Source organism: Orbicella faveolata, unplaced genomic scaffold (genome assembly GCF_042242905.1).
Source record: "Orbicella faveolata isolate gen_17 unplaced genomic scaffold, um_ofav_v1 contig_27, whole genome shotgun sequence".
Taxonomy (NCBI): domain Eukaryota; kingdom Metazoa; phylum Cnidaria; class Anthozoa; order Scleractinia; family Merulinidae; genus Orbicella; species Orbicella faveolata.
In genome coordinates this window covers 6,235,001-6,256,490 of record NW_028301555.1, presented here as the reverse complement: position 1 = coordinate 6,256,490, position 21,490 = coordinate 6,235,001, and the positions used below count along the sequence as shown (strand labels likewise).

General features: G+C 38.0%; 2 protein-coding genes across 2 annotated transcripts in view; one reads left to right on the top strand and one right to left on the bottom strand.

Moving 5' to 3' along the window:
- The window catches only part of LOC110067328 (low-density lipoprotein receptor-related protein 2-like), a 58,673-nt gene extending 56,048 nt beyond the window's left edge, over nucleotides 1-2,625 (bottom strand). The window contains exon 1 of the mRNA XM_089297224.1: nucleotides 2,163-2,625. Coding sequence (XP_089153350.1) covers nucleotides 2,163-2,253 — 91 coding nt within the window. The 5' untranslated portion in view covers nucleotides 2,254-2,625. The remainder of the gene's footprint in view (nucleotides 1-2,162) is intronic.
- A 9,212-nt stretch (nucleotides 2,626-11,837) lies between these two features.
- The window catches only part of LOC110067329 (cilia- and flagella-associated protein 61-like), a 23,667-nt gene continuing 14,014 nt past the window's right edge, over nucleotides 11,838-21,490 (top strand). The window contains exons 1-17 of the mRNA XM_089296796.1: nucleotides 11,838-11,931; nucleotides 12,312-12,444; nucleotides 13,364-13,514; nucleotides 14,469-14,545; nucleotides 14,694-14,761; nucleotides 14,973-15,099; nucleotides 15,590-15,657; nucleotides 16,417-16,481; nucleotides 16,610-16,736; nucleotides 17,079-17,175; nucleotides 17,730-17,781; nucleotides 19,090-19,166; nucleotides 19,826-19,865; nucleotides 19,963-20,031; nucleotides 20,529-20,599; nucleotides 20,929-21,018; nucleotides 21,236-21,272. Of these exons, the coding sequence (XP_089152922.1) occupies nucleotides 12,320-12,444; nucleotides 13,364-13,514; nucleotides 14,469-14,545; nucleotides 14,694-14,761; nucleotides 14,973-15,099; nucleotides 15,590-15,657; nucleotides 16,417-16,481; nucleotides 16,610-16,736; nucleotides 17,079-17,175; nucleotides 17,730-17,781; nucleotides 19,090-19,166; nucleotides 19,826-19,865; nucleotides 19,963-20,031; nucleotides 20,529-20,599; nucleotides 20,929-21,018; nucleotides 21,236-21,272 (1,341 nt within the window). The 5' untranslated portion in view covers nucleotides 11,838-11,931; nucleotides 12,312-12,319. The remainder of the gene's footprint in view (nucleotides 11,932-12,311; nucleotides 12,445-13,363; nucleotides 13,515-14,468; nucleotides 14,546-14,693; nucleotides 14,762-14,972; nucleotides 15,100-15,589; nucleotides 15,658-16,416; nucleotides 16,482-16,609; nucleotides 16,737-17,078; nucleotides 17,176-17,729; nucleotides 17,782-19,089; nucleotides 19,167-19,825; nucleotides 19,866-19,962; nucleotides 20,032-20,528; nucleotides 20,600-20,928; nucleotides 21,019-21,235; nucleotides 21,273-21,490) is intronic.

Below are 21,490 nucleotides of genomic sequence, written 5' to 3'. Positions count from 1 at the left end.
GAGGTGTCATTCTCAAACTCATTAACAATTCATGAAGTTTAAAGAAAGGAAATCATGAGCGTGAGTTTCAATTGAGAAGATACCAGTACATCAAACACTCAAGAATGTTTGACTACATTTCCAAACACCTCGCAGTTCATCAAAATACTCCGTTATGCACACAGTATTTTCAACTGTCTTCCCATTGTTTGAAAATGTGGTCAAACATGGTCTTTTCTGTTTGATATGTTACTAGTTCTTACAGTATACTAGACAGTAGAAATAAATGTGTGTGGATACAAGATCAGCAAGGCACTTTGATGTCTCAACAATTCTTCCTTGGTCATCTAGTAAGAAACTTGAAAACTAATGAGTTGAGTTAACACTTACTTGTAGAGCCATATGGGCCATAAAATTCGCTCTGGGTGGTCAGTCATTTCTCTATTTTAACATAGTACAATTGGAAGAACATTATTTTAGCTGAGATTTAAATTTTATTTTTCATCATTAGGGGCTCATACATTAGGTAATTATGTACGTTGAAAGTTCAAAACCTTTTTTTTTTAAAGAATGCAGACAAGCCAAAACTAGTACTTGCTTCTCAAGAATGCTACCATTAATGAACAACTCAAGTAATGTGAGAAGAATGTACTTCTTGCTGAAAGCTCTCTTAAAATAGTGTAAAACAATATTAGGAAAAGTCTTGACAATCGCAACAATTTGAGGGCCTAATGTATATAAGTTCTAAAATAATAATAACAGCAAACGAAAGATTGTGTTAAGACTTTGTCTAGAAAATTAAACTTTGAACACTGGCTGATATAGTTCCTCTTTCAATATGTTAATGGCAGGTTCTAAAGATATTATAGATCGCCAATATCATTTATTACTACATAACAGAAATTAATGCAGATATGAAAAGTAGTTCAAGTTGTGTGACCGTTACGCTACTGATTTTACAAGTGGGTATTGGCGACTGTAACAATTTATGTACCATAATTTCAGCAGATAAATATAATTAACAAAGTAATATAGAACAACAAATCAAACCTCCAAACTTGACTATATCAAAAATTTTCATTGAAATGATACTTACAATCTCCTTTGCAAACTTGTCACATAATTTTTATAGTTTTATACTGTTATGCAATATTATTATAATAACAATTTTTTTATTATAATGACAGCCCAATATATAATATGATGTAAAGAGCTGACATGTCTACAGATGCCTTTATTGATTTCTTTGAACTATAAATCTTATGTTGTCACTAAATCAAAAAAATAAATAACTGTTTTGCATAGACCCGCCATGGGGAATTTGTCAATTGGATTTATATCAATAAATCATAAACAGATAACTTATTTGCCCTCTATTAAAAAAAGGTATATATTTAGATAATTTGCACATTATGTTGTTAGCAACATAACTTTAACTTTACAGACAGTTTATCTGGGATTTACTGCGCAGAAAACAAAGCCCAATTTGTCACGCCCAAAATCTGCTGTTAATAAACAAGTAAGCTTAATTTTTTAGCACGCTTTAGATCACATGAATGAACTAAACGACAGCATATTCGATATAGCACTGTCGCGGACAACATCGAAAGGCAAGCTTACTTCTGTAAACACCGCAAGATTGTTGATGAATAAATCCAATTATGTTTCATAAAAACCGATTCATAACCCTCTCGAATTAACAATGGTTGCTGCACCCTCGCCAAAATGTTTGTTTGAAAGCGCCGTACATTTGTATAACAATGCAAAACACGTGTTGAGAACGCGGCGAGGTTTCTCGTTCAAATTGTGAGCGAACTGCATTGTGATTGAAATACGAGTCCGTAGCTTTCTTCTTCCAGTTACAAGTCGAAGATTTTGGACTTGAGATAAAGAAAACTTCACTGAAAGACACAATAAAGCGACGGCCTGTCATGACCTCGTGTACCTCGAGAAGATCGATTACGCAGAATTTTAATACGCGCACAGTCGCCTGCACTGACACAACTTCATTTAACTAAATTACCCCACTATAAAGCAAATTCCCTATGTCAAGACTATAAAACAGAGTATAACATTCAGGACATGGCAAGGAGAAACACTGTAAGAACAGCATTTGAGGGTTTCAGAAGCCGAGAACATTGTAATCACGAAAGTTAACTTACTTTGAGCAAAATTAATCTTACCGTTTGAGGGCAGAGAGCAAGCAATGCAGGTGGACAAAATGAGTACAACAATTCTGTAAACGGCAGAACTCGGAAGAACCATGTCTCTCATGAGATGTAATGCTCACTCTCACAAGTTATGATGGCATTGTACCGGCCGCTGCAGGCACAGAAGTACTTCGTTCGCTGAAGTCCGCCTCACGGTCCGCGCGTGATACTAACTGAGCGTGACCTCAGATGTCGGCGCGGCGGACTTTTACGGATTTTTATTAACATGCAAATATCGGGCTCAATGACTCTGCTTATCGCCCGCATATCTGGGTATGACTGATTTCACAGGGACATAATACGCGTTTTCCAGAGACATATTACACGATGAGCGCATTTCTGTAAAAGAACGACTTTAACCTCGCAGACATTCCCCGTCAAATGCGGTGGCTAATGGTCTTTCCGAGCTTCTAATGGTGTTGGATTTCATCTATATATTCGCCACTTGTTTCATCGGCGCCCGCAAATTTGAGAATGTGTATGATAATATCTACAAGTGCGATAGACGAGACATCCCTGCCTATAGCTTAGCCACTAGCCGCGTAAAATTTAAATGTCATTGAGTTAATTTTTAACAGACTTGCACAGGGTGCAAAAGGCTATCGCAAAATACCCAGGACGAAATACGCCCAGGCAAAGGTGTTTTTCTTTCTTTCTTTTTTTTTTTTTTTTGTTGTCGTTCAAAAAAATAACGGTAGCTAATCACCAATCAAGCAAGAACGCTTTAATTTTGCTAGTAGGTACAAAATTTCGAAGTTTGGCACTCTTAACCAGTTTTTCAGCTGTTTGAAGACCGTTGAAGACTGCAAAGTCTTTTACAACTCAATATTGTTAATGAACAAATATATTTTTGCAGCAATCTGGTTAGGCGAGGCCTGCGGCATGCCTAGCTGAGTGTTTTTTTTTTTCTTTTTTTCTTTTTTTTTAATCGAGCTGTTTATCTATAGTGCACTGATAGTATACTACACAAAAATTCCAGCCAAATATGTAATGTCTACCCCCACCGCAAATATGCTTGGAGTTATTACATATTGCTCTTCCACCCTGAGTTGCAGCAATCATTTTTTGCGCTATCTGTTCGATGATCAGTGCGAAATAGCGACAGAAATTTGGCAATACTAGTTCCATATATGTGACTGGCCTTAGGGACGAAATCGCAATATACCAGTCGAAAATTAAGCTACGCATCGACCAAAGATTCAGGAGATATCACCGATACACAACCCCATCAGTTGAGTCTTCTGATTATTAACGTACCCAAATTCGCAATTAGCCAATCAGAAGCCGTGTCCACTGTCCTGATATCCTGCGATATCGAGTCACCCCAGTCCTGACCTGATGTGGCTACGATATCATGCTCGTTTGGGTACGGTTAATCATGCCGTTTAGCTGACGCTTAGACGGCATAAGAGGTTCTCATATCAGGTTCGTTTGTTATGACCATGGGTATTTTGGCTCGACTACGTCTCCCCAAAATACAAACCATTGCTCGACCAAACGCTACCGAAGCGCACCAAAAAGGTGCGGTAAAAGAAACCGGACGACTAGGTTAAAGCCTTTCAGGCGCCTTATGCCGGTCATTTTCTAGCTTTTTGTTGGCTTCGAGATCGTTCGTAGGTCCGCGAGGCATACCAGAAGCCTTCGGAGTGCAAACAGCGGCCTGCCATAATTTTGTTGTTTATATTTTCAGAGCGGTTTTCACTTGAGTGTCAAACTTAACTCGCATTTCATGTTTGATTTACATTACTACGCTACACGGTTCTGAGCCTAAAGAAACTCCCGCTCTTTCCTGCGCATCGCAACCTGTGTTTGCTTGGAGTTTTGATTTTCTCAGTGGATTGTCTCTGTCCTTTTTGCGATTGTCCAAAGTGATAAATTTGGTTATGGTTTTGATTTTACGATGCTCCACTGAACGCCGCCCCAACAAAAGAAAAGTTTGACTCGTTATGGTCCACAGTGTAGCAGGCAATCACGTTGTTGGATACGCGTAGTAGTATAGTTGTGAGTTCTAACTTATAGTAGAACATGGAGTTGCTGTTGGAAGAAGTATAGCGACAGAAAATGAAAAAGCGTACATTGAACTCACTGCGGTGGGTGCCGAACGTCACACACTGGGGGTCGAAATGCGGCGACTGACGTGAGATGGAGCAAGCCCCTTCGTGTAGACTCATGGCACGCACTTTGCAGGCACTGAGAATTATGTTGTTTGCCAGAGCAGAGCACACGTTGCGACATCGAAAATTGAGTTATATATGTCAATGCTTTACGACGCTCGAATTTAAAATCCCTAAATTTCATTCAACAAGCTGCGCAGAAAAAAATTTGCCTCCGCAACAGAACCTTTTCACATGCAAAAACGGGCGCTTTCGCATGAAAAAAAAAGTGTCGCCAAAACAGGTCCTCATTTGATGTCCCCTCAATAAATAAAATGCCTCCAATCAGTGTGGTGACCTCGAAGTGTAGGCAACAGTCGTAAAAACCATACGAAAACGAATGAAAAGCAACTGTCCATCTTCTTTAACCCGATTTTTGCGGTTCTTTTTAGTACGCTGGAATCTTCAAAATTCAAAAATCTCTGCGGCTTTATAGAATCTATAAATGTCTCAATAGATCAACAACGGGAATTTTGAAAATTCAGAACGATAAAAAGCAAGATGTTTATTATAATTCTAAGCAAGATCCGTTCACACTACGCCGGCGAAATTTGAAAACGATGGTTTCACTCTGAAAACGCATCAAATGTTTTCCGTCCACATATACACTACGCCGGAGGAAGCTGAAAAAGGCAACGACAATCACTAGTTAGGTTTTTTAGAGTCATGTGTTTGAAAGAAAAAAAGAAAAAAAAAACTCGGTCATCATGACGCCATCGTTTTCAAAAAGCTCTGTTTTCAAAATGTTTTCTGTACTCAACACGAAAACCACATGAAGCCGTCGTTTTTTAAATGTCTTCGGCATAGTGTGGACCGGGCCTTAGATCTCGCCAGATCTACCCACCGGTTGCGTTTAGCCGGAAACATTCCCGCGAATTTGTAATTACGTTACACGTAGATAAAGCAGAGATGAGTACACTAAAATGCCGGGTAGTATTGCATTTTTAGTAGCATTTAAATACTGCAAAATGCAAGGACAACTTAGCTTCGACAGTTTTATGAGCAAACAAGAAAAATGGCAATGGACTTATACGTTATAAACGTAACTTTTGGCACATTAATATGACCCTTCAGCAAAGGTCGTAGCGACCCGTAGCCTGAAATGTTAGTCATCTCCCGCACTCAACCTAATCGCCCGGGGATTAGATTGAGGGCGGGAGGCCGGGAGATAACTGACAGTTCAGGCTATAGAGGTCGGCACACACACTAAAGGGCATGTTGCGTGGACGCGAAGCGGACACAAGCCTCTTCGTGCATGTGTATGCACATAGTGCGCGGTCAATCTGGTGCACACGAAGCGAATATTGATTAATTTCTATGTTGTAGCAGGGAGAGTTTGGGAGAGCAGTACACACGATTCGACATTGAAAACTGACGTCATTTTGTCCCTGCATCATGACGCACAGGTTCACAGCAGCTGAATCCCATGCAACATGTCGCGGGGACAAAAGTTTGTTCTCAAAACAATTTTCCTTTTCACAAAACAGGCAAGTCACGCGAGGAAAACTGTCGATGCACTGAGCATGTCCCCTCTCAATAACACTTTGTCTTTCCATTTTCACATAAAACAAAAATTGCCAATAATCGATAGATCCACACTACGCCAGAGAAATTTGAAGACTGTACTGTGTTTTCACTCTGAAAACGTATCATGAAAAGTTTTTCGTCCACACTACACCGGAGAAATTTGAAAACGCAACAGTCACCGGTCATTGTTGATTTGAGTTTAAAAAAAAACCTCGAGCAGGGAAATCACATGATTATCGTGACAGCCTTGTTTTCGAAAAGCTTCGTTTTCAAAATGTTTTCCGTCCACACGTGCAACACGCCGGAGAAATTTGGAAACGGTGTTTTCACTCTCAAAACGCATCAAATGTTTTCCGTCCACCCTATATCGGAGAAGTTTGAAAACGCAACAGTCACCGATCATTTTAAAAAACCTCGAGCAGGGAAATCACATGATTATCGTGACATCATTGTTTTCGAAAAGCTTCGTTTTGAAAATGTTTTCCTACCCCTAATACCTCTAATACCCCTGATACCCCTAAAACCCCTAACACCCCTAATACCCTAGTACCTCTAATACCCCTAATACAGCTACATGAATTAGGTCTTGATTCTGTGTCAGCCATACAGCTAAGAGAATGCCCAGATTTAATCTCCGGGTCCCTCGCTCTGATATTCAATCAATCAATCGACACTGGTATTTTTCCCGATGAATTGAAGAGTGCAGTTACGAGTCACGCCTCTTTTTAAGAAAGTTGGAAGTAGGAGAGGTCCTTCTAATTATCGACCGATATCGATTATCCCGGTTGTGGCCAAGGTTTTCGAGCGGATTACTTATGATCAGTTGTATCATTATCTAAACGAAAACAATCTTCTGAGTAGACACCAATCCGGTTTTCGCTCGCTTCATTCTACAGTTACTGCTTTGATTGAAGCGACTGTTAACTGCTCTCTACAAAAATAGGTGGAGCTATAAAAAGAATATATTAAAATGGAAAAATATAAGTGGCTTAAACATCGATCGTGGCTTTATTAATGCCGTTGTATTTTTAGATCTTAAGAAGGCCTTCGATACTGTGGACTATGCTATTCTTCTTTCGAAATTACAAGCCTACGGTATTCAGGATTCCACAAACCAATGGTTCTGTTCCGTATGTAAAGAACCGAACCCAAACGTGTTTAGTAAACGGGAATAAATCGTCTAAAATGCTCACTCCTTCGCTGTGGTGCTCCACAGTGAACGATTCTTGAGCGCCCGTCCTTCTATTTCTATTATATATAAATGATCTGCCTAATTGTGTCCAGCATTCCTAACCAAGGATGTATGCCGATGATACTAGTATTACTTTTGTTGGTGGTAGATGTTGATGAAATGAATAATTGTATTAATCTTGTTTTGGAGAGGATTCGTGTGTGGCTTGCAGCCAACAAACTAACTTTAAATATGACAAAGACAGAATTCCTACTGATTGGTTCTAAGCAAAGGCTATTAAATTCTACAGCGCATCCCACCGCCACAATTAACCAGTTTCCGATAAAGCAAGTCTTGACTGTAAAATCCTTAGGTGTACACATTGATGAGAGTCTTACTTGAGAGTGTCATATCGACGAGCTTGCTAAAAAGACATATTACTTCTGGTAAAAGCGCCATTAAACGTATTAGGTATAGAATCCATATAGACTAAGACTCTACTTTCCATCTACAATTCATTGGTCCAACCTTATCTAGATTACTGCAGCTTGGTGTGGAGATCCTGTTCTAGGAGTCTTTTTCAAAAGTTACAAAAATTACAAAATCGTGCTGCACGTGTTATAACTTTTTCAAATTACGGTAAACTGGGTTAAACTGGACCGTCAACACCTTGTTGATAAATTAATAATGATGTATAAGATTGCAGATAATATGGTTCCAGATTATCTTAGTTTGCGCTTTGTCTTCCGTTCCAATACCTTAACCTATAACTTAAGAGATAGTGACTGTTCACTTGCCATTCCACAGCCCCGCACTAATTTTTGTAAAAGAAGTCTGTCCTACAGCGGAGCTGTACTGTGGAATAGTTTACCCTTTGATATTCGTCAGTCACACTCTTTTGATGAATTTAAATCTAAGTTGAAGAATTATGATTTTGATGGTAATCTTATGTAAGTTTTATTTTGCTTTTATACACGGCTCCCTTGTAAAGCAGGTTTTTTTTTACCATTTCTCTTATTACAGTAGTTATTAGTGATTTATTAGTTAATAATAATAATAATAATAATAATAATAATAATAATAATAATAATAAAGATCTTTCAACAGGGAGCCCACTTCACATACATGTGGTTTTCTGTGGGGCCCTGCAAAAATAAAATTGCAAAAGCTAAAGAAATAGTAGATTAAAAATAATAATAACATTTAACCATTGTACTAATAGAAATATAGAAAACAGTAAAAAAAAAAAAATGATAATTAAAAATTAAGAAATATCCCTAATTCGACTTTTAAAATTAAAAATACTGATACCGTTCCTAACTTCATCGGGTAAAGTGTTCCATTCATTAACGGCATTGTAAATAAAACGCTTTTGTCCCCAGGAGCGACGGGGTGGAGGCTTACAAATCTTGTCTTTACTTCTCGTATTATACCCATGAATATCTTTAAAACTACAAAAATTAAAATCCCATCAATTAAACCATTTAAGGCCTTAAAAATTAAAGTCATGCGATGAAAACTTCTTCTTCTCTTCATGTTCTCCCAGCCGAGCTGTACGAGAGCCTCTGTAGCAGATGAATGTATTGGCTTGTCAAGAACAATCCTCGCAGCTGTGTTTTGCAGTACTCGGATTTTATTCATCAGGATTACATTGTTTTTGTCTCCCCATGTAGCATCCGCATAGTCTAATAACGGTATTATGGTCATCTTAACAAAAAGTTCCCTGATGTTCCTCGGGAGAAAACACTTAATTCTTCGTAATAAACCCAATCTTTGCGACACTTTGGTACAGAGGTGTTCTACATGGTCTGACCAAGTCAGATTCTCGATTATTTATGATGACGCCCAGATACTCATGATCATAAGAACTCACTCTATCCAGCTTCCTATCCATGATTGACAAAGTGACATCATTAAATGAATTCAGCTTCTTATTGCCACCGATGAGCATAAATTTAGATTTCGAGACATTTACAGTCAGTTTATGCTCGAAAAGCCATTGTGCTAGTCTGTCCAAATCATGATTCAATATGGTCTGTAATCTATAAGCTGATTCTGAAGAGCAGTATAGGGCAGTATCATCAGCGAACAAGGTAACGCTGCTGTTCTTAAGGACGTTGGGCAGATCATTGATGTAGATGGTAAACAATAAAGGGCTGAGGATTGACCCTTGGGGAACACCAACCGTCACTCTCCTAGTCGAAGACGAAACCTGACCAATGACCGTTTTCTGACAACGAGATGAAAGATAAGAGTCAGACCATGCAAGGTCAGTGCTGGTTACTCCTATGGCTTTAAGCTTCTTTAACATAATGCCATGGTCCACCGTATCAAACGCTTTCTTTAAATCGGTGAACACTACACCGTTCACTAATCCTTTGTCCAAATTTCCTAGTACCTCATCGGTAAACTGAGTTAAAGCTAGACTGGTAGATCTTCCACGTCTGAAACCAAATTGGTTAACGAAAAGAAGGTTGTTGGAAGCAAGGTAGCCATTAAGTTGAGAATGTACAGCTCTCTCGATCACTTTACTGACGGTGGGAAGGATAGAAATCGGGCGGTAGTCATCTTTATCACTTCTCAGTGTCACCTTGCTTAAAGAGCGCAGTTACTTTAGCACATTTCCATGAAGATGGGAATCGGCTACTTTCCAGGAACAGGTTTATGATATATCGTAGTGAACGAGCGAGTACACTTGCTGAATCTCTGAGCAGGCGAGCACTGATGTTATCCAGTCCAATGGCCTTATTGATCTTCAGCTGACTCAACTGCTCTTCAACAAAGGATATTGTGACGGGCTTGAGAGAAAAATTTGAGCTACATGCAAAGCACTGATCCGGCAAAGCACCGCTAAAGGCTTTGGCAAGCTTCTTGCCAATGCTTGAGAAATGATTATTCAAAGTTTCAGCAATGCTTGTAGGATCAGTTTGCAATTTCCCACCAGGAAAGATTGAGTTAGGTAGTTAGATTAATTTAATTTAATATTGTTAAGTCCTGAAGGAAATACCATGTCTAAATAAAGATTTACCTTGACCTTTACCCCTAATGCCCTCAATACCCCTAGTGCCCCTAATACCCCTAATACCCATCATACCTCTAATACCCCTAATACCCCTAATATCCCTAATACTTAAATACCCCCAATACCCCCAATACCCCTAATACCCCTAATATCCCTAATGCCCCCAGTACCTCTAATACCCCTAATACCCCAAATACCTCGGCTGTAGTTTGGCTGCGTGTTGTGTACCCTCTTCTCCTCGACCAAAACTAACGCTGCTTTTTGCTGAATAAATCAAAGGAGGAAATGCGTAGTTTCACTTCGCTGGCCTAGATTTCTGTGCGCAAAAAATGTAACACAAACCCAACGAAAGTGTTTACATAGGAAAAGAGTTCAACTCCCACAGGATTACTTTGGTACACCAACATGTCCTCGTTTCATTGTTACGGAAGTGGAAATGCTCAATTCATGTAGCTGTTCTCTCGAAGCCAAGGCGATTCAAAGTCTTGTTCGTAAACAGAATAACTGTCCTAGTTTTGGTTATAAAACCATGTCGTCTCGCATACCGACGGAACAGGCAACGCTTGTGTCGATTTACACGGTTCAGAATCGTAAGGTTCCGGTCAGTATAAAACATGGACTTCGGGCTGCGGAATGCGGAATGCGGAATGCGGAATGCGGAATGCGGAATGTGGAGTGCGGACTACTGCCTCACTATAAAACACGAACTGATTCATAAAACGCGGACTAAGCATTACGGACTGGGTATAAAACGCGGACTGCGGACTAAATGCGGCCTGCCGACTGCAGTTCTTGTTTTATACTGACCGGTCGTAACTAATATTACGTAATACATACATGAAAAAACCCTCTTGTATGCACGTGTTTTTGATCGATTCATTTGTTTTTGCCCCTGCTTGAGGGAGGCCAATTTCACGTCTATATAACAGCTCACATAAAATGCTGTTCCCAGAATTTTTGCTTTTAATTTTAACATACCAAACCTACCAAAACTCGAACGTACCCTCTAATCTATGATTACTACTAGTCTATATATTTACTGGGTTCTCGAGGAACGAGAGGTGGCAGCCTAATTTCGTTTTGGCCTGTCTGCAGCCAAGAACAATCCAGATTTTTTGTGAAGACTGCAAATTGGCCGCCCCCTTAGTTTTTTTCAGGGGATTTTAGCCACGTTTTCGTGTCCTTCTGCTACGTTATTCTTGTTCTCTGAAAAATCTTTTGTGGCTTCTTTCGCTGTTTTCCAAGTTTTGGGGTTTTCTTCTAACTGGTTTTTCACTCTGGTTGCATTCGACAAAAACGGAAATGCAGACTGGAGTGAGATTTTTTGGCCGGGGGAAAACAAATTACATCATCGCCTTTCGATCGTTCGTGATCGCTCGTTTCTAGTAGTTTTGATTCTGGACCGTGCGTGGCCTCTTTGGTCAGGATGCGACATGACGTGCTTTTGTTACATGACTGGGACAACGACTATTTATTCTGTTCACGAACACGGCTTTCAATCGCCTTGGCTTTGAACAGCAATGTAATTGCTGACTATTTTTATTCATCAGCGTAAATTAAAATAATAATAATAATAATAATAATAATAATAATAATAATAATAATAATAATAATAATAATAATAATAATAATAAAAATAAAATAAAATAAAATGCCAGTCGCACGGACATAAACCGACAGTTTCATCTGGCGATGTTCGTTCCAGTGAGAACTGGGTCTAGGAATGCTGTGCGGAAAACTGGGTCGAGTTTCCCAAGTCTCTTCTCTGCCAAGTTTCCCAGGCAACACGGCCTTGTTGTTGACCGTCAAAGTTCAATATGGCGGGAAGTAAAGTGAATTGAGGATTTCTTGAAATCGTTGCCAAGAAAGGTTAGTTTACCCACCAATTGTAATGCTAAGTGATTTTTCAGGTAACGTTCTCATGCAGAAGCGGATATTTGACGTCAAGAAGTGGAAAATTATTTTACTTTTGTTGGTTTTTTGCTCGCTGTTACATCAGTGTGTGAGATCAGGATGTTGCAGATTTCAATGCAGGATTTATTAGAGTTTTTTTTTAAATTTATTAGCTCAAATTCATTTTCAATGCGTGGATTAACGTTGTTAACAAAGTTAAAGACCACTTTTAATTAAAATGAAGACGCTTTCGTTTTTAATTTTGTTTCCTCCTGAGGTTTCATCGCAATGATATTTCTTCTCTGTTCGTGCAAGTATTAAAAGTACAATTTATTGTTCTTTTTAATCCTTCTTAGCAATAAACATGACTTCCACTCCAGAAGTCATTCAAGCTCGCCGGACAGAATCCTTGGATGCACCAGAGATTTTAAAACTTGTCAGTGCAACAACAGAGAAGCTCTTTGGCCGTGTGAATGTCGTGAATATTATGTGAGTAAACTCGACTTTTGGCAGTTTTGTCAGACAAGTATGAAGCAAAATGAAGCGGCGTGGAAAATTTGAGAACACGCGGGAAATGTTCTCAGTTGCATTGCTCGCAAATAACTGACATTTAGCAGTATTATGTTATACATCTTGATTAACGTAGATCCATGTATATAGATGTCCATGTATTTTGACATAAGTTAAAGTTAAATAATGGAATGGGGTTATGTGATTGGTACATGTACATATGCTAAATCACTTATTGATTAAGCCAATCGCTATCAGTGTCAGTTAATGTAACTATAGGTACATTATACAACCCATGAGTAAATTCAGGAAAGAGGATATGATGTCTTGTCAAATAGCCACACAAGTTGTACATTTATTTAATTTTTATCATTGTACTTTGTATTTTTATCTTGTAGAACTTTCTTTTTAGTTCTTTTGCTTTTCCAAAGTGCTTAGAACAGATCTTGATAGGCGCTATAGAAATATCTATTATTATTATTATTATTATTATTATTATTATTAGAACACTGTTGACTCAAAGCACATGGTACAATAAGACAAAATAAAGATTGTTGCTGTTGTTTATTTGTTGCTGTAGATAAGCAGTGGACACCATGTTGACTCTCACATCCTTATTTTGACATGTCTTACTTCTGCATGTAATCACCTGGCCAAAATTACTTGAATTAATGTCCTCGCAAACTGTACAGACAGTGTAGATACAATCAGTTTTAACACTAGTCTATGTTTTAAATGTTGTACCACTGCATTGTTGTGAATAATGGGGCTCTCACTATTAGTTTTTCTTGACTTTATAAATTTTTACCCCTTGCAAAGTATCAGCCAATACAAACCTATACTTTACAGTAAACTCAGCATTAAAAGTATCATTCTCAATGTTTCTCTTAATGTACAGTGAAAAAGCCAGTCTGGCTGTGACATTGGTTAATGCTAACAATGATGTAATGGGTCATGCTGCATTCTTTGATTATCCTAACTTGCCGAGTGTGGACCCAGGCAAATGGGAAGAATGGCTTCACTCAAAGTACGATTGCAAAAAATGCAATGTAAGTATACCTTAAATAAATGCTAGACTTGAACAATAACCTGAGAAAAAGAATCCCCAGTCCCGTACTTATTTTTTCCTCCTTGTAATCTGAGCTGTTATGGTCGAAGAAATCCAGAAGTTTCAGGGTTTTCCAAACTAGCTGGCTTCTTGCCACCATCTATTTTATGATCTCAGCGGGTGTGTTTAATACACAAAATGGCAAAATGACAAAATGGCCATTACATGGTATAAATCAATTTTAGATATGGTTACTATGCTTATTAATTGAGTAAGGCACGACAAATGTTTGGTGACCAGGTTTTAATGTTCTACTTGCGATGTTGTTGGGGTAACTGGCTCCGTTTCCAGAGGCAAATTGTTGGCCTTTGACGTCATTAGCAGCAAAGTGCCCAAAATTGCAGGCGGCGATATTGTTACCATTGGAAACTAGGAAAGTTTCCTGTGGCAACACCGTAATTTTACAAGTGAGTCCAAAAGTTCACCACCAAAACTCTATTGCGCCTTAGTGAACTGACAATTGTAGTAATCCATACAATTATTGAAAGCTAACTACCTTCAAGTCAGTGATATTTAGGCTAGTCAAAGAGCCATTTACCGGCAGGCTAACTGGAGCGCTATTAAGGCTAACTGTAGTGACATTTTGTCATTTTGTCATTTCATGTTTTAAGCACTCCTGATCTCAACCAGCTACATTTGTATTCTGCTGTGTTGTTCTTCCAATTCTGACTTAGAAAAGATCAGAAATTTTACAGCCACCTACTCAAACAAATAATTAGAAAACGTTATAGTGAGAGATGTTTGGTTATACAGGCCAGTGCTATACGTTTGTGTTTTAATTTTTATTTCTCATTGGTTTGTCAAGTTCCATTGTTTTACAACTGATCGGTGAATCATAATTTTCATTGTTAAATTATTTAAGTGATTAACATGTGAAAACTTTTTTGTCAACTAGCCTCTGAACACTCTCTTCATGAACTACTTTGTAGCCAAGTCTGATTTTGCATATGGTTGTGCAACAGAAATTATTAGGTGAGTACGATGCATAAGTAAATTGTTTATAATAGGTTGAGATTTTTTATTTCGTAATGCTTGAAGATTCAGCTCTAATTATCCTGTCTAGTTTGTTTGAAATTTGAACTCTAGATATATGTATATATACTCATCTTTTGTTTTCCAGAACGGTGTTTAATGCTGTTCCATTCCTACATTACATTTTCCTTGTTGTACCAAGGGGAGTTGAGACAGGTAAGTCTAAGCTAATTAAAAGATGAAACTCCATTGCTGAGAATCATTATAAGAATCAGATCATTATAAATTAATTTATAAATTTATGTGTGTGTATTCTCATCAATGATACATACAAGTAATGTAGTTTTTACTGATACAAGCTACATGTCTCTTTTAGAATTTGAAGACTAATTTTTGACTTTTGAATTTCAATTTTTCTATTGTATAGGATCAACACTGACTGAGTTGTTTAAACCAATGACATTTAAGGAGAGTTTTACAGGGAGATTGAATGTTGAAGTGCAAGTCTGTCATCGTCATGATCACTGTGCCAAGTTACACATCAGACCAGCAAGGTCAGTCAGTCAGTCAGTTCTGTCTGTCAGTGAGTTGGTCAGTCAGAGAGTCTGTCTATCAGTGAGTTGGTCAGTCAGTTTTTCAGTCAGTCAGTCTGTCTGTCAGTCCATCAGTCAGTGAGTTTGTCCGTCAGTTGTTCAGTCAGATAGTTTATTGGTCAGTCAGTCAGCCAACTTTACATCCATGGAATGATGGACATTAATACTACTTATGAATAATTAGCTGCACGGACATTATTTTTCAGCCTGTTGCATAATGAGCTGTTAACATGTGAAATCTTGTAACAAGTATTTTTAGTTTCAACCTAAAATTTTGGACTGTGTGGAAAAATTTCCAAGTGATTTTTGAGAGGCCACTAGATTCTCCTAGCAAATTGCCTTCAGTTGTCAAATTGGAGAATTTTGCAATGAGTGCCTTTGATCTCAATCCATCCTTTCATAATAAGATACATGTAATTCTTAATCATTTATTTTGCTTTGTTGTCCATAGGGTAGAGGATCATGATGACCTCACACCAATATTCAATCGACAAAGTGATGTCCTCACTTCTACATATGGTATGCAGTATTAAATTGAACATCTGGCCATATTAACGGGTTGGCCGTATCAATAGGGTAGCCATATTAATGGGTTAGAGTCAAACCTCATGAATGGTGTAAACTGAGTGACATTTTAGCTTATATCACAATTGCACTTCTAAACAACTTTTCTTTAATAAACACTGCAATACAGATATACCGGTAATTTTTTAAAAAAAATTCAAACTTTGAACAGTACATACATATTAACAATGGAAAGATGAAACTAACTGGTTCGAGTGGTTGTATTAATGGGGTAAAGTTACAAAGGATTATGCAGGTTCGGATTTCAGAATGTGGCCACTGGCCATATTAATGGGTGGCCTCCTTAAGTAATAAGTTTTCTAATAAGGAAACGTATGGGCGTTTTGCCAGGACAAAAAAAGTGGCCAACTGATAAGAAGGTGACTGTAAGGCAGAGTTTCACTGACTTGATATGTAACCTCAGCCTTATAGGTATGGAATGCCTGAAAAGGGCTACATACATGTAGGTGGTGTTTCCAAGGATGTATTTTGTGATTGTATTTCTTTTGATGCTACATAAATAATCTCACCATAAAATGGCAATTTTAATTATTGTTATTAAAACTGCCATTATGATTGTCAGTTTGTAGCCTAACTACTTTGTAGCCTAACAACTACACACAGGGCTTTAGAGCACATATGAGTTGCAACCTTGTAAAGTAGAATTATATTTGTTGAATGAGCACAGTGATTACCCTCCTTTCTTAATTTCAGGGGCCTTCTTCTTGGCTGAACTCATAGAGGCTCAAGATGAAAAAAATAAGTGCGTTGTCGCAGATGTAAGTTGACATCACTAGAAAAATGCACTTGTCGTAATCACGTGCGGCTTATTAGGACATCTTCAGTATGAAATTGGTAATCATGAATTGGATAATGATTAATTTAATTTTACTGATTTTGTTCTCAGGTGAAGGGCACTGCTGTCGGCTTTATGAGTGTTTGCTCAACTGTTGATGTAGAATTGCTGAGCAATTGTTTTGACCTCAAACCATTTAATGGCTTGCGAAAATTACGAGGGTCAACTCCACCCAGAGGTACGTTTACAACAGTTAATGATTTGCTTGGTATTTCAACAGGGTGTTGACTTGCAGTGACCCAATAATGGAGGCCAAGTTCTGCAGTTTCAAAGGGAGGTGACATTAGCACTTGGTCTGTCAATCTGATCACTTTGTCAGTTGGTCAGTTGTTAGATTGATTTTTCGTCAGTTGGTCGCAAGGCCTTGTTTGTGAATTCTCACTGAGTGAGACAATAGCTCTAAAGTACTGGAGTTGGCAGTGAAGTGTTGAGCATTTTCTTCTGAAAACATGTCAAAACAAGCGCAAAAGATATTCACAGTGCAGTAAGAAATATATGCTGTTTTTGTTTCAATTTACAGTGGCAAGTCCTGAGAAAGTATCAAGGTTGACACCATTAGAGGAGCAAGTATCAAAGTCAACTCCAAGGTCGTCTCCAATTGAACAACAAGAAGAAAGGTCAGTTGTAGCAGAAAACATTGCAATTCTAATTATGACAGACTTTAGGATAGGATAGGAAGCCTTTATTTCAACACGATGAGTTTTAAAGCTAAAAGCTTGTGGGGTCATGTATAAAATAAAAGAAAGACCTTATAACAATGTGATAATAAGTAAAAATTTTAAAACTACTAACCTTATAAGAAGCTGATCTACTGTATATAGACTGCAATAGTTGCTGTGTAAGTGGATTTGGTGACAGGCATTTTGTTTTACTCCTGATGAAATTGCAGAGATTATGCTAAACTTTCCCTTCATGTTTCTGCTTATCAATGGAATAGTTGTGAATAGTCCACAAAGGTGGAAAGAACTACATGTAAGTCAAGAGCACCTGTTAAAAAAAGGTGGACCGTTTTGTAAAACTTGTTTTTTATTACAGCCACAGATACCGGTGCTCCAGCCAAGCATACAACTAGGATGCTACCCATGGTCAACCCTGACCGACGGAGGCCTACTGCTGTTAAATTGCTTTACTATATTTTGAAATGATATTAATAATTTACCCACTTTATTAGGTCAGAAGACTCCCGAACTGATCTGGAAAAAGTTGAGAAAGAAGAAGTGCAGGTACAGGCTGTATCGTTAATTGTACTTAATAGTCTATATTAAGTGAAAATTGCATAAAACAATAGATGTAGGCAACAAGAAATTCAGGCTGCCTCCCTATTTTATCAGTAGTAGTTTTTAAAGTAGTATCAACATGCAATCAAGTTACTTAATATGTTATTTAAATTTCAGCAGAATGTTTGATCATTTTGTCCTTGTGTGGTTTTTCATGATACCTTTTTACTGTCCAGTAGGCCCGGTTGTTCAAAACCACAATTAAACTAACGTCCAATTAAGCCTAATGGTTGATTAAATTTCCTAATCGTGGGTTAGAAAACGGCTGTTCAAAAGGAGATTAATCTGCCGATTAACTAATCCGTGATTAAGCGTAGAGTGGATTATTTTAATTGATTATAAAACTTTTGTTTTCAAATGGCTACCCCGGCGAAAAAACTGCCTGTGAAACTGTTGCCTTGTTTACTCCAACGGTATCGCTGATAACTTGAAGAAAGTTGCCACTAGCATGAAATCTTACTGCTAGCAGCACTAAGTCTATGGGTACAAGAGCATGGCCACGCTTCGTTTTTCTCCGCAAATCTGCCTCTATGAGGTTTGTGATGTATTCAATGGACACTCTCCCAAATCTCTAATGAGTCCGAAGTTCTTGCTCGCTATAAGTGAGTATGTTATGGTTATATCAATAACATTGTCCAAGGCGAGGGAGATGAAACAACAAGCCGGACATGCAGATTAGAGAGTTAATTCTCCTCCGGTGGTGAATTAAATTAAACCCGCCGATTAGAGTTTGATTAGCGCTAATCGGGCTTTGAGCAATGCAATCTGATCGCAGATTAAATTTTAATTGTCGGTTAAGCAATTTAATCCCCAATTAGCGCTAATCGCGGTTTTGAACAACCGGGCCCTAGTAAAGCTTACTCTCTGAGGCAGTGTGCCCATGCCCACCGCATGGTAAAAAAGTTTTCTTTAATTGTCATGTTTTGACAACTGCAAAGGAATCAATCCCTGAGAAGCGTAAATGTAATAACATATTTGGGGGATTACATGCAGTGGCATTCAAACTGGAGGAAACTGTAAAATAATTCTTTACCAGGGTAGAGACAAATTTATTATGAATGGCAGAGATTAAAGATTTCACTGAAGCTCTAGGACAACACAGTACTTTATCATGCTAGGGCAATACCAAAAGCCTAACAAAAATGTCACAACATGGCAAATGGGATCAATTGGTTACTGGGCAGTGAAGACAGATTACATTGTACAGTCTTGTAATTAACAGTAAACTTGAAAATCTTTGTTCTATTCCAACAGCCAACACAAGGGGCAACCTTTGAAGAAAGTGCATTCTGTATCCAGCTGTTCTGCATTGATGAAAAATATGAAATGAGGTTGGTAATAACATTAACCTGTATTGATTATTGCAGTGAGGGCACTCGAACCGTGAATGCTTAAGATTTCATTCCTATAACAAAGATAATAATAAAGATTTTTATAACGCTAGTATCCTGAAGTTCAAAGGCGCTCCACAATACAAAGAAAATCTAAAAAGTTACCTAAAAATTAAAAACATTAGTCTAAAATAAATTGCAAAAAGGTTTTTTCTTAAAAAAAGAAATGTTTTGAGTCTATTTTTAAAGATGGACACAGACAAACTACAGTATTTCCTATTTCAAATGGTAGTACATTCCATAGTGTAGGTGCTGCCACGGAGAAGGATGTTGCGCCATATGTTTTCAAGTTATAAGACGGAGTTAAAACTGAAAAGATGAGTAAAATCTTGAAAATAATACGTTGATTCACCGGAAGCCAATGACTTATCAGAGTATTTAGCGTTATTACACAGTAAAAACTCCCATAAATCTTGTACGTTATACAAAGATCCTTCACTCTATATTCACCAGAAAAATGTACCAAACAAAAGTCAAGTGTTCATGGCGAGCGTATCCTTACTGATGTAGTACTTAGCTTGCCGAGGATGGTCTGTCTCAGTTTTGGCCCCATCAGCTGATGCAATGCACCAAAACAAAGTTATTATTTTCCCTTGCAGGTCTATAGATTTTCTTCCAGCTGTTTTCGACTTGTTTCCAGTAAGTACCGAATTACAGCATGCTTGGTCATGTACAGCTTCAAGTAGGCATTAATTGATACAACTGAACCAACTCTACTTTTTTTTTCTCTAAACAGGAAAAAGATTACTGCATTCTCACGACGCCTCATCTTGTACCAGAGTTTCCACTTCTGCAATCATTTGTCGTAAGTTTATCTTGTATCTTTGTGGTATGTCATTGAATATCACCAATTAAAAAATTTCACTATAAAAGTTAACGTTTTTAAATCAGTTTCTAAAAATTTGTTGATTTCAATTAAACAATGCCATGAAAACAACAACGTGAAATGACCAAAATAATTCTGTGTGAACCAACGACGGCTTATTTTTTTTTTAAAGTCCTATTTCGAATTTAACGTTGTGTTAATGTGTTAACGTTAGGGCGGTTAAGCAACGACGATGACGACGCCGAGGACGACGCCTAGTAGAAAATGAACTCATATTTTACAACCGAAATTCGCGATTGTCTAGATCTGTTCAGTACGCCAGTGGCTCTAAAAACGTACTTAAGCTAAATATACAACGACGGAGTTCAGTTCCAAATGGAAATACGAAAAATTAGCCGTCGTCGTCCACGTTTCGTAGACGACGTCTTAAATTCCCTATCTGCTTGCACTCAGAACCATTATGGTTCTTCTTTCAGAGAGTTACTCCAAGGAAGTACAGTACTTTATCACACGAGCTGTACGTCTTTCACAGATGGGGTCTCATTGAGTAAGTTTTTGTTTCCTCTAAAACACTGATTCTCAATATACACACTGTATGAGGTACACTATTTCTTGTAGTTTAACACTTTGTAAAATCGTTGCAGCAAACCATCACTGAAAATCTAGGGAGTGCGATTTTTACATTATTCCCTTTATTAAGTTTGTTGAGGAATAGTAATTCTAGTAATAGTGTAATTGCTACAGTAGTACCTTTTTTCGGTGGTTTTGCGTGCCTTGGCATTTTGAGGCAGTAATATATGCTTTGTTTTATTGTTCAACATAGGCAAGCATCGTGGTACAGAAAATTCATTATTTATCTTTTGGTGTCTTTTATAGGTCATTTCATGTCAGACCCTGTACTTCAGCTGATACAGACGGGATTCGGTCAGTTGTTTCACAGCTCAATGGAGCAGATATAATAATGAGGTAAACCGAAAAGACATACCTCTTTGACTAACCAAGTTCGAGGTCCGTTCTGTAAGTTATTGACCCAATTTTTCCCCTTTCGATTTATGGCTTAAGTGCGAAAATCTAATAAAACCAAAGTTGTTGTGGATACATGGAAACCTATGATCCCATTTTGTTTCATACTGCATCAGTTACTTCACTGACGAGTCTGTTTTTTTCTTTTTTTTTCTTGCAGAGATGTTCAACAGTACAACAGTGATCGGAGAGACGCAGTATGTATTTTATATCCTGCCAAAAAATTCTGCTTCATCTTTGCCAATCCTGCGCTCAGTCTGCAATCGCAAACTCTTGAGGGGAATTAAAAATCGTTTCAGATGGCGGGGGCCCGTTCAAAGTAGCTCTGCTGATAGAAAATGAACGAAAATGCTATTGAAGGAAGAGTGATTTGTGTTCAAGATGGTAGGGATACGAGATAACCAAGCTCGAGAAA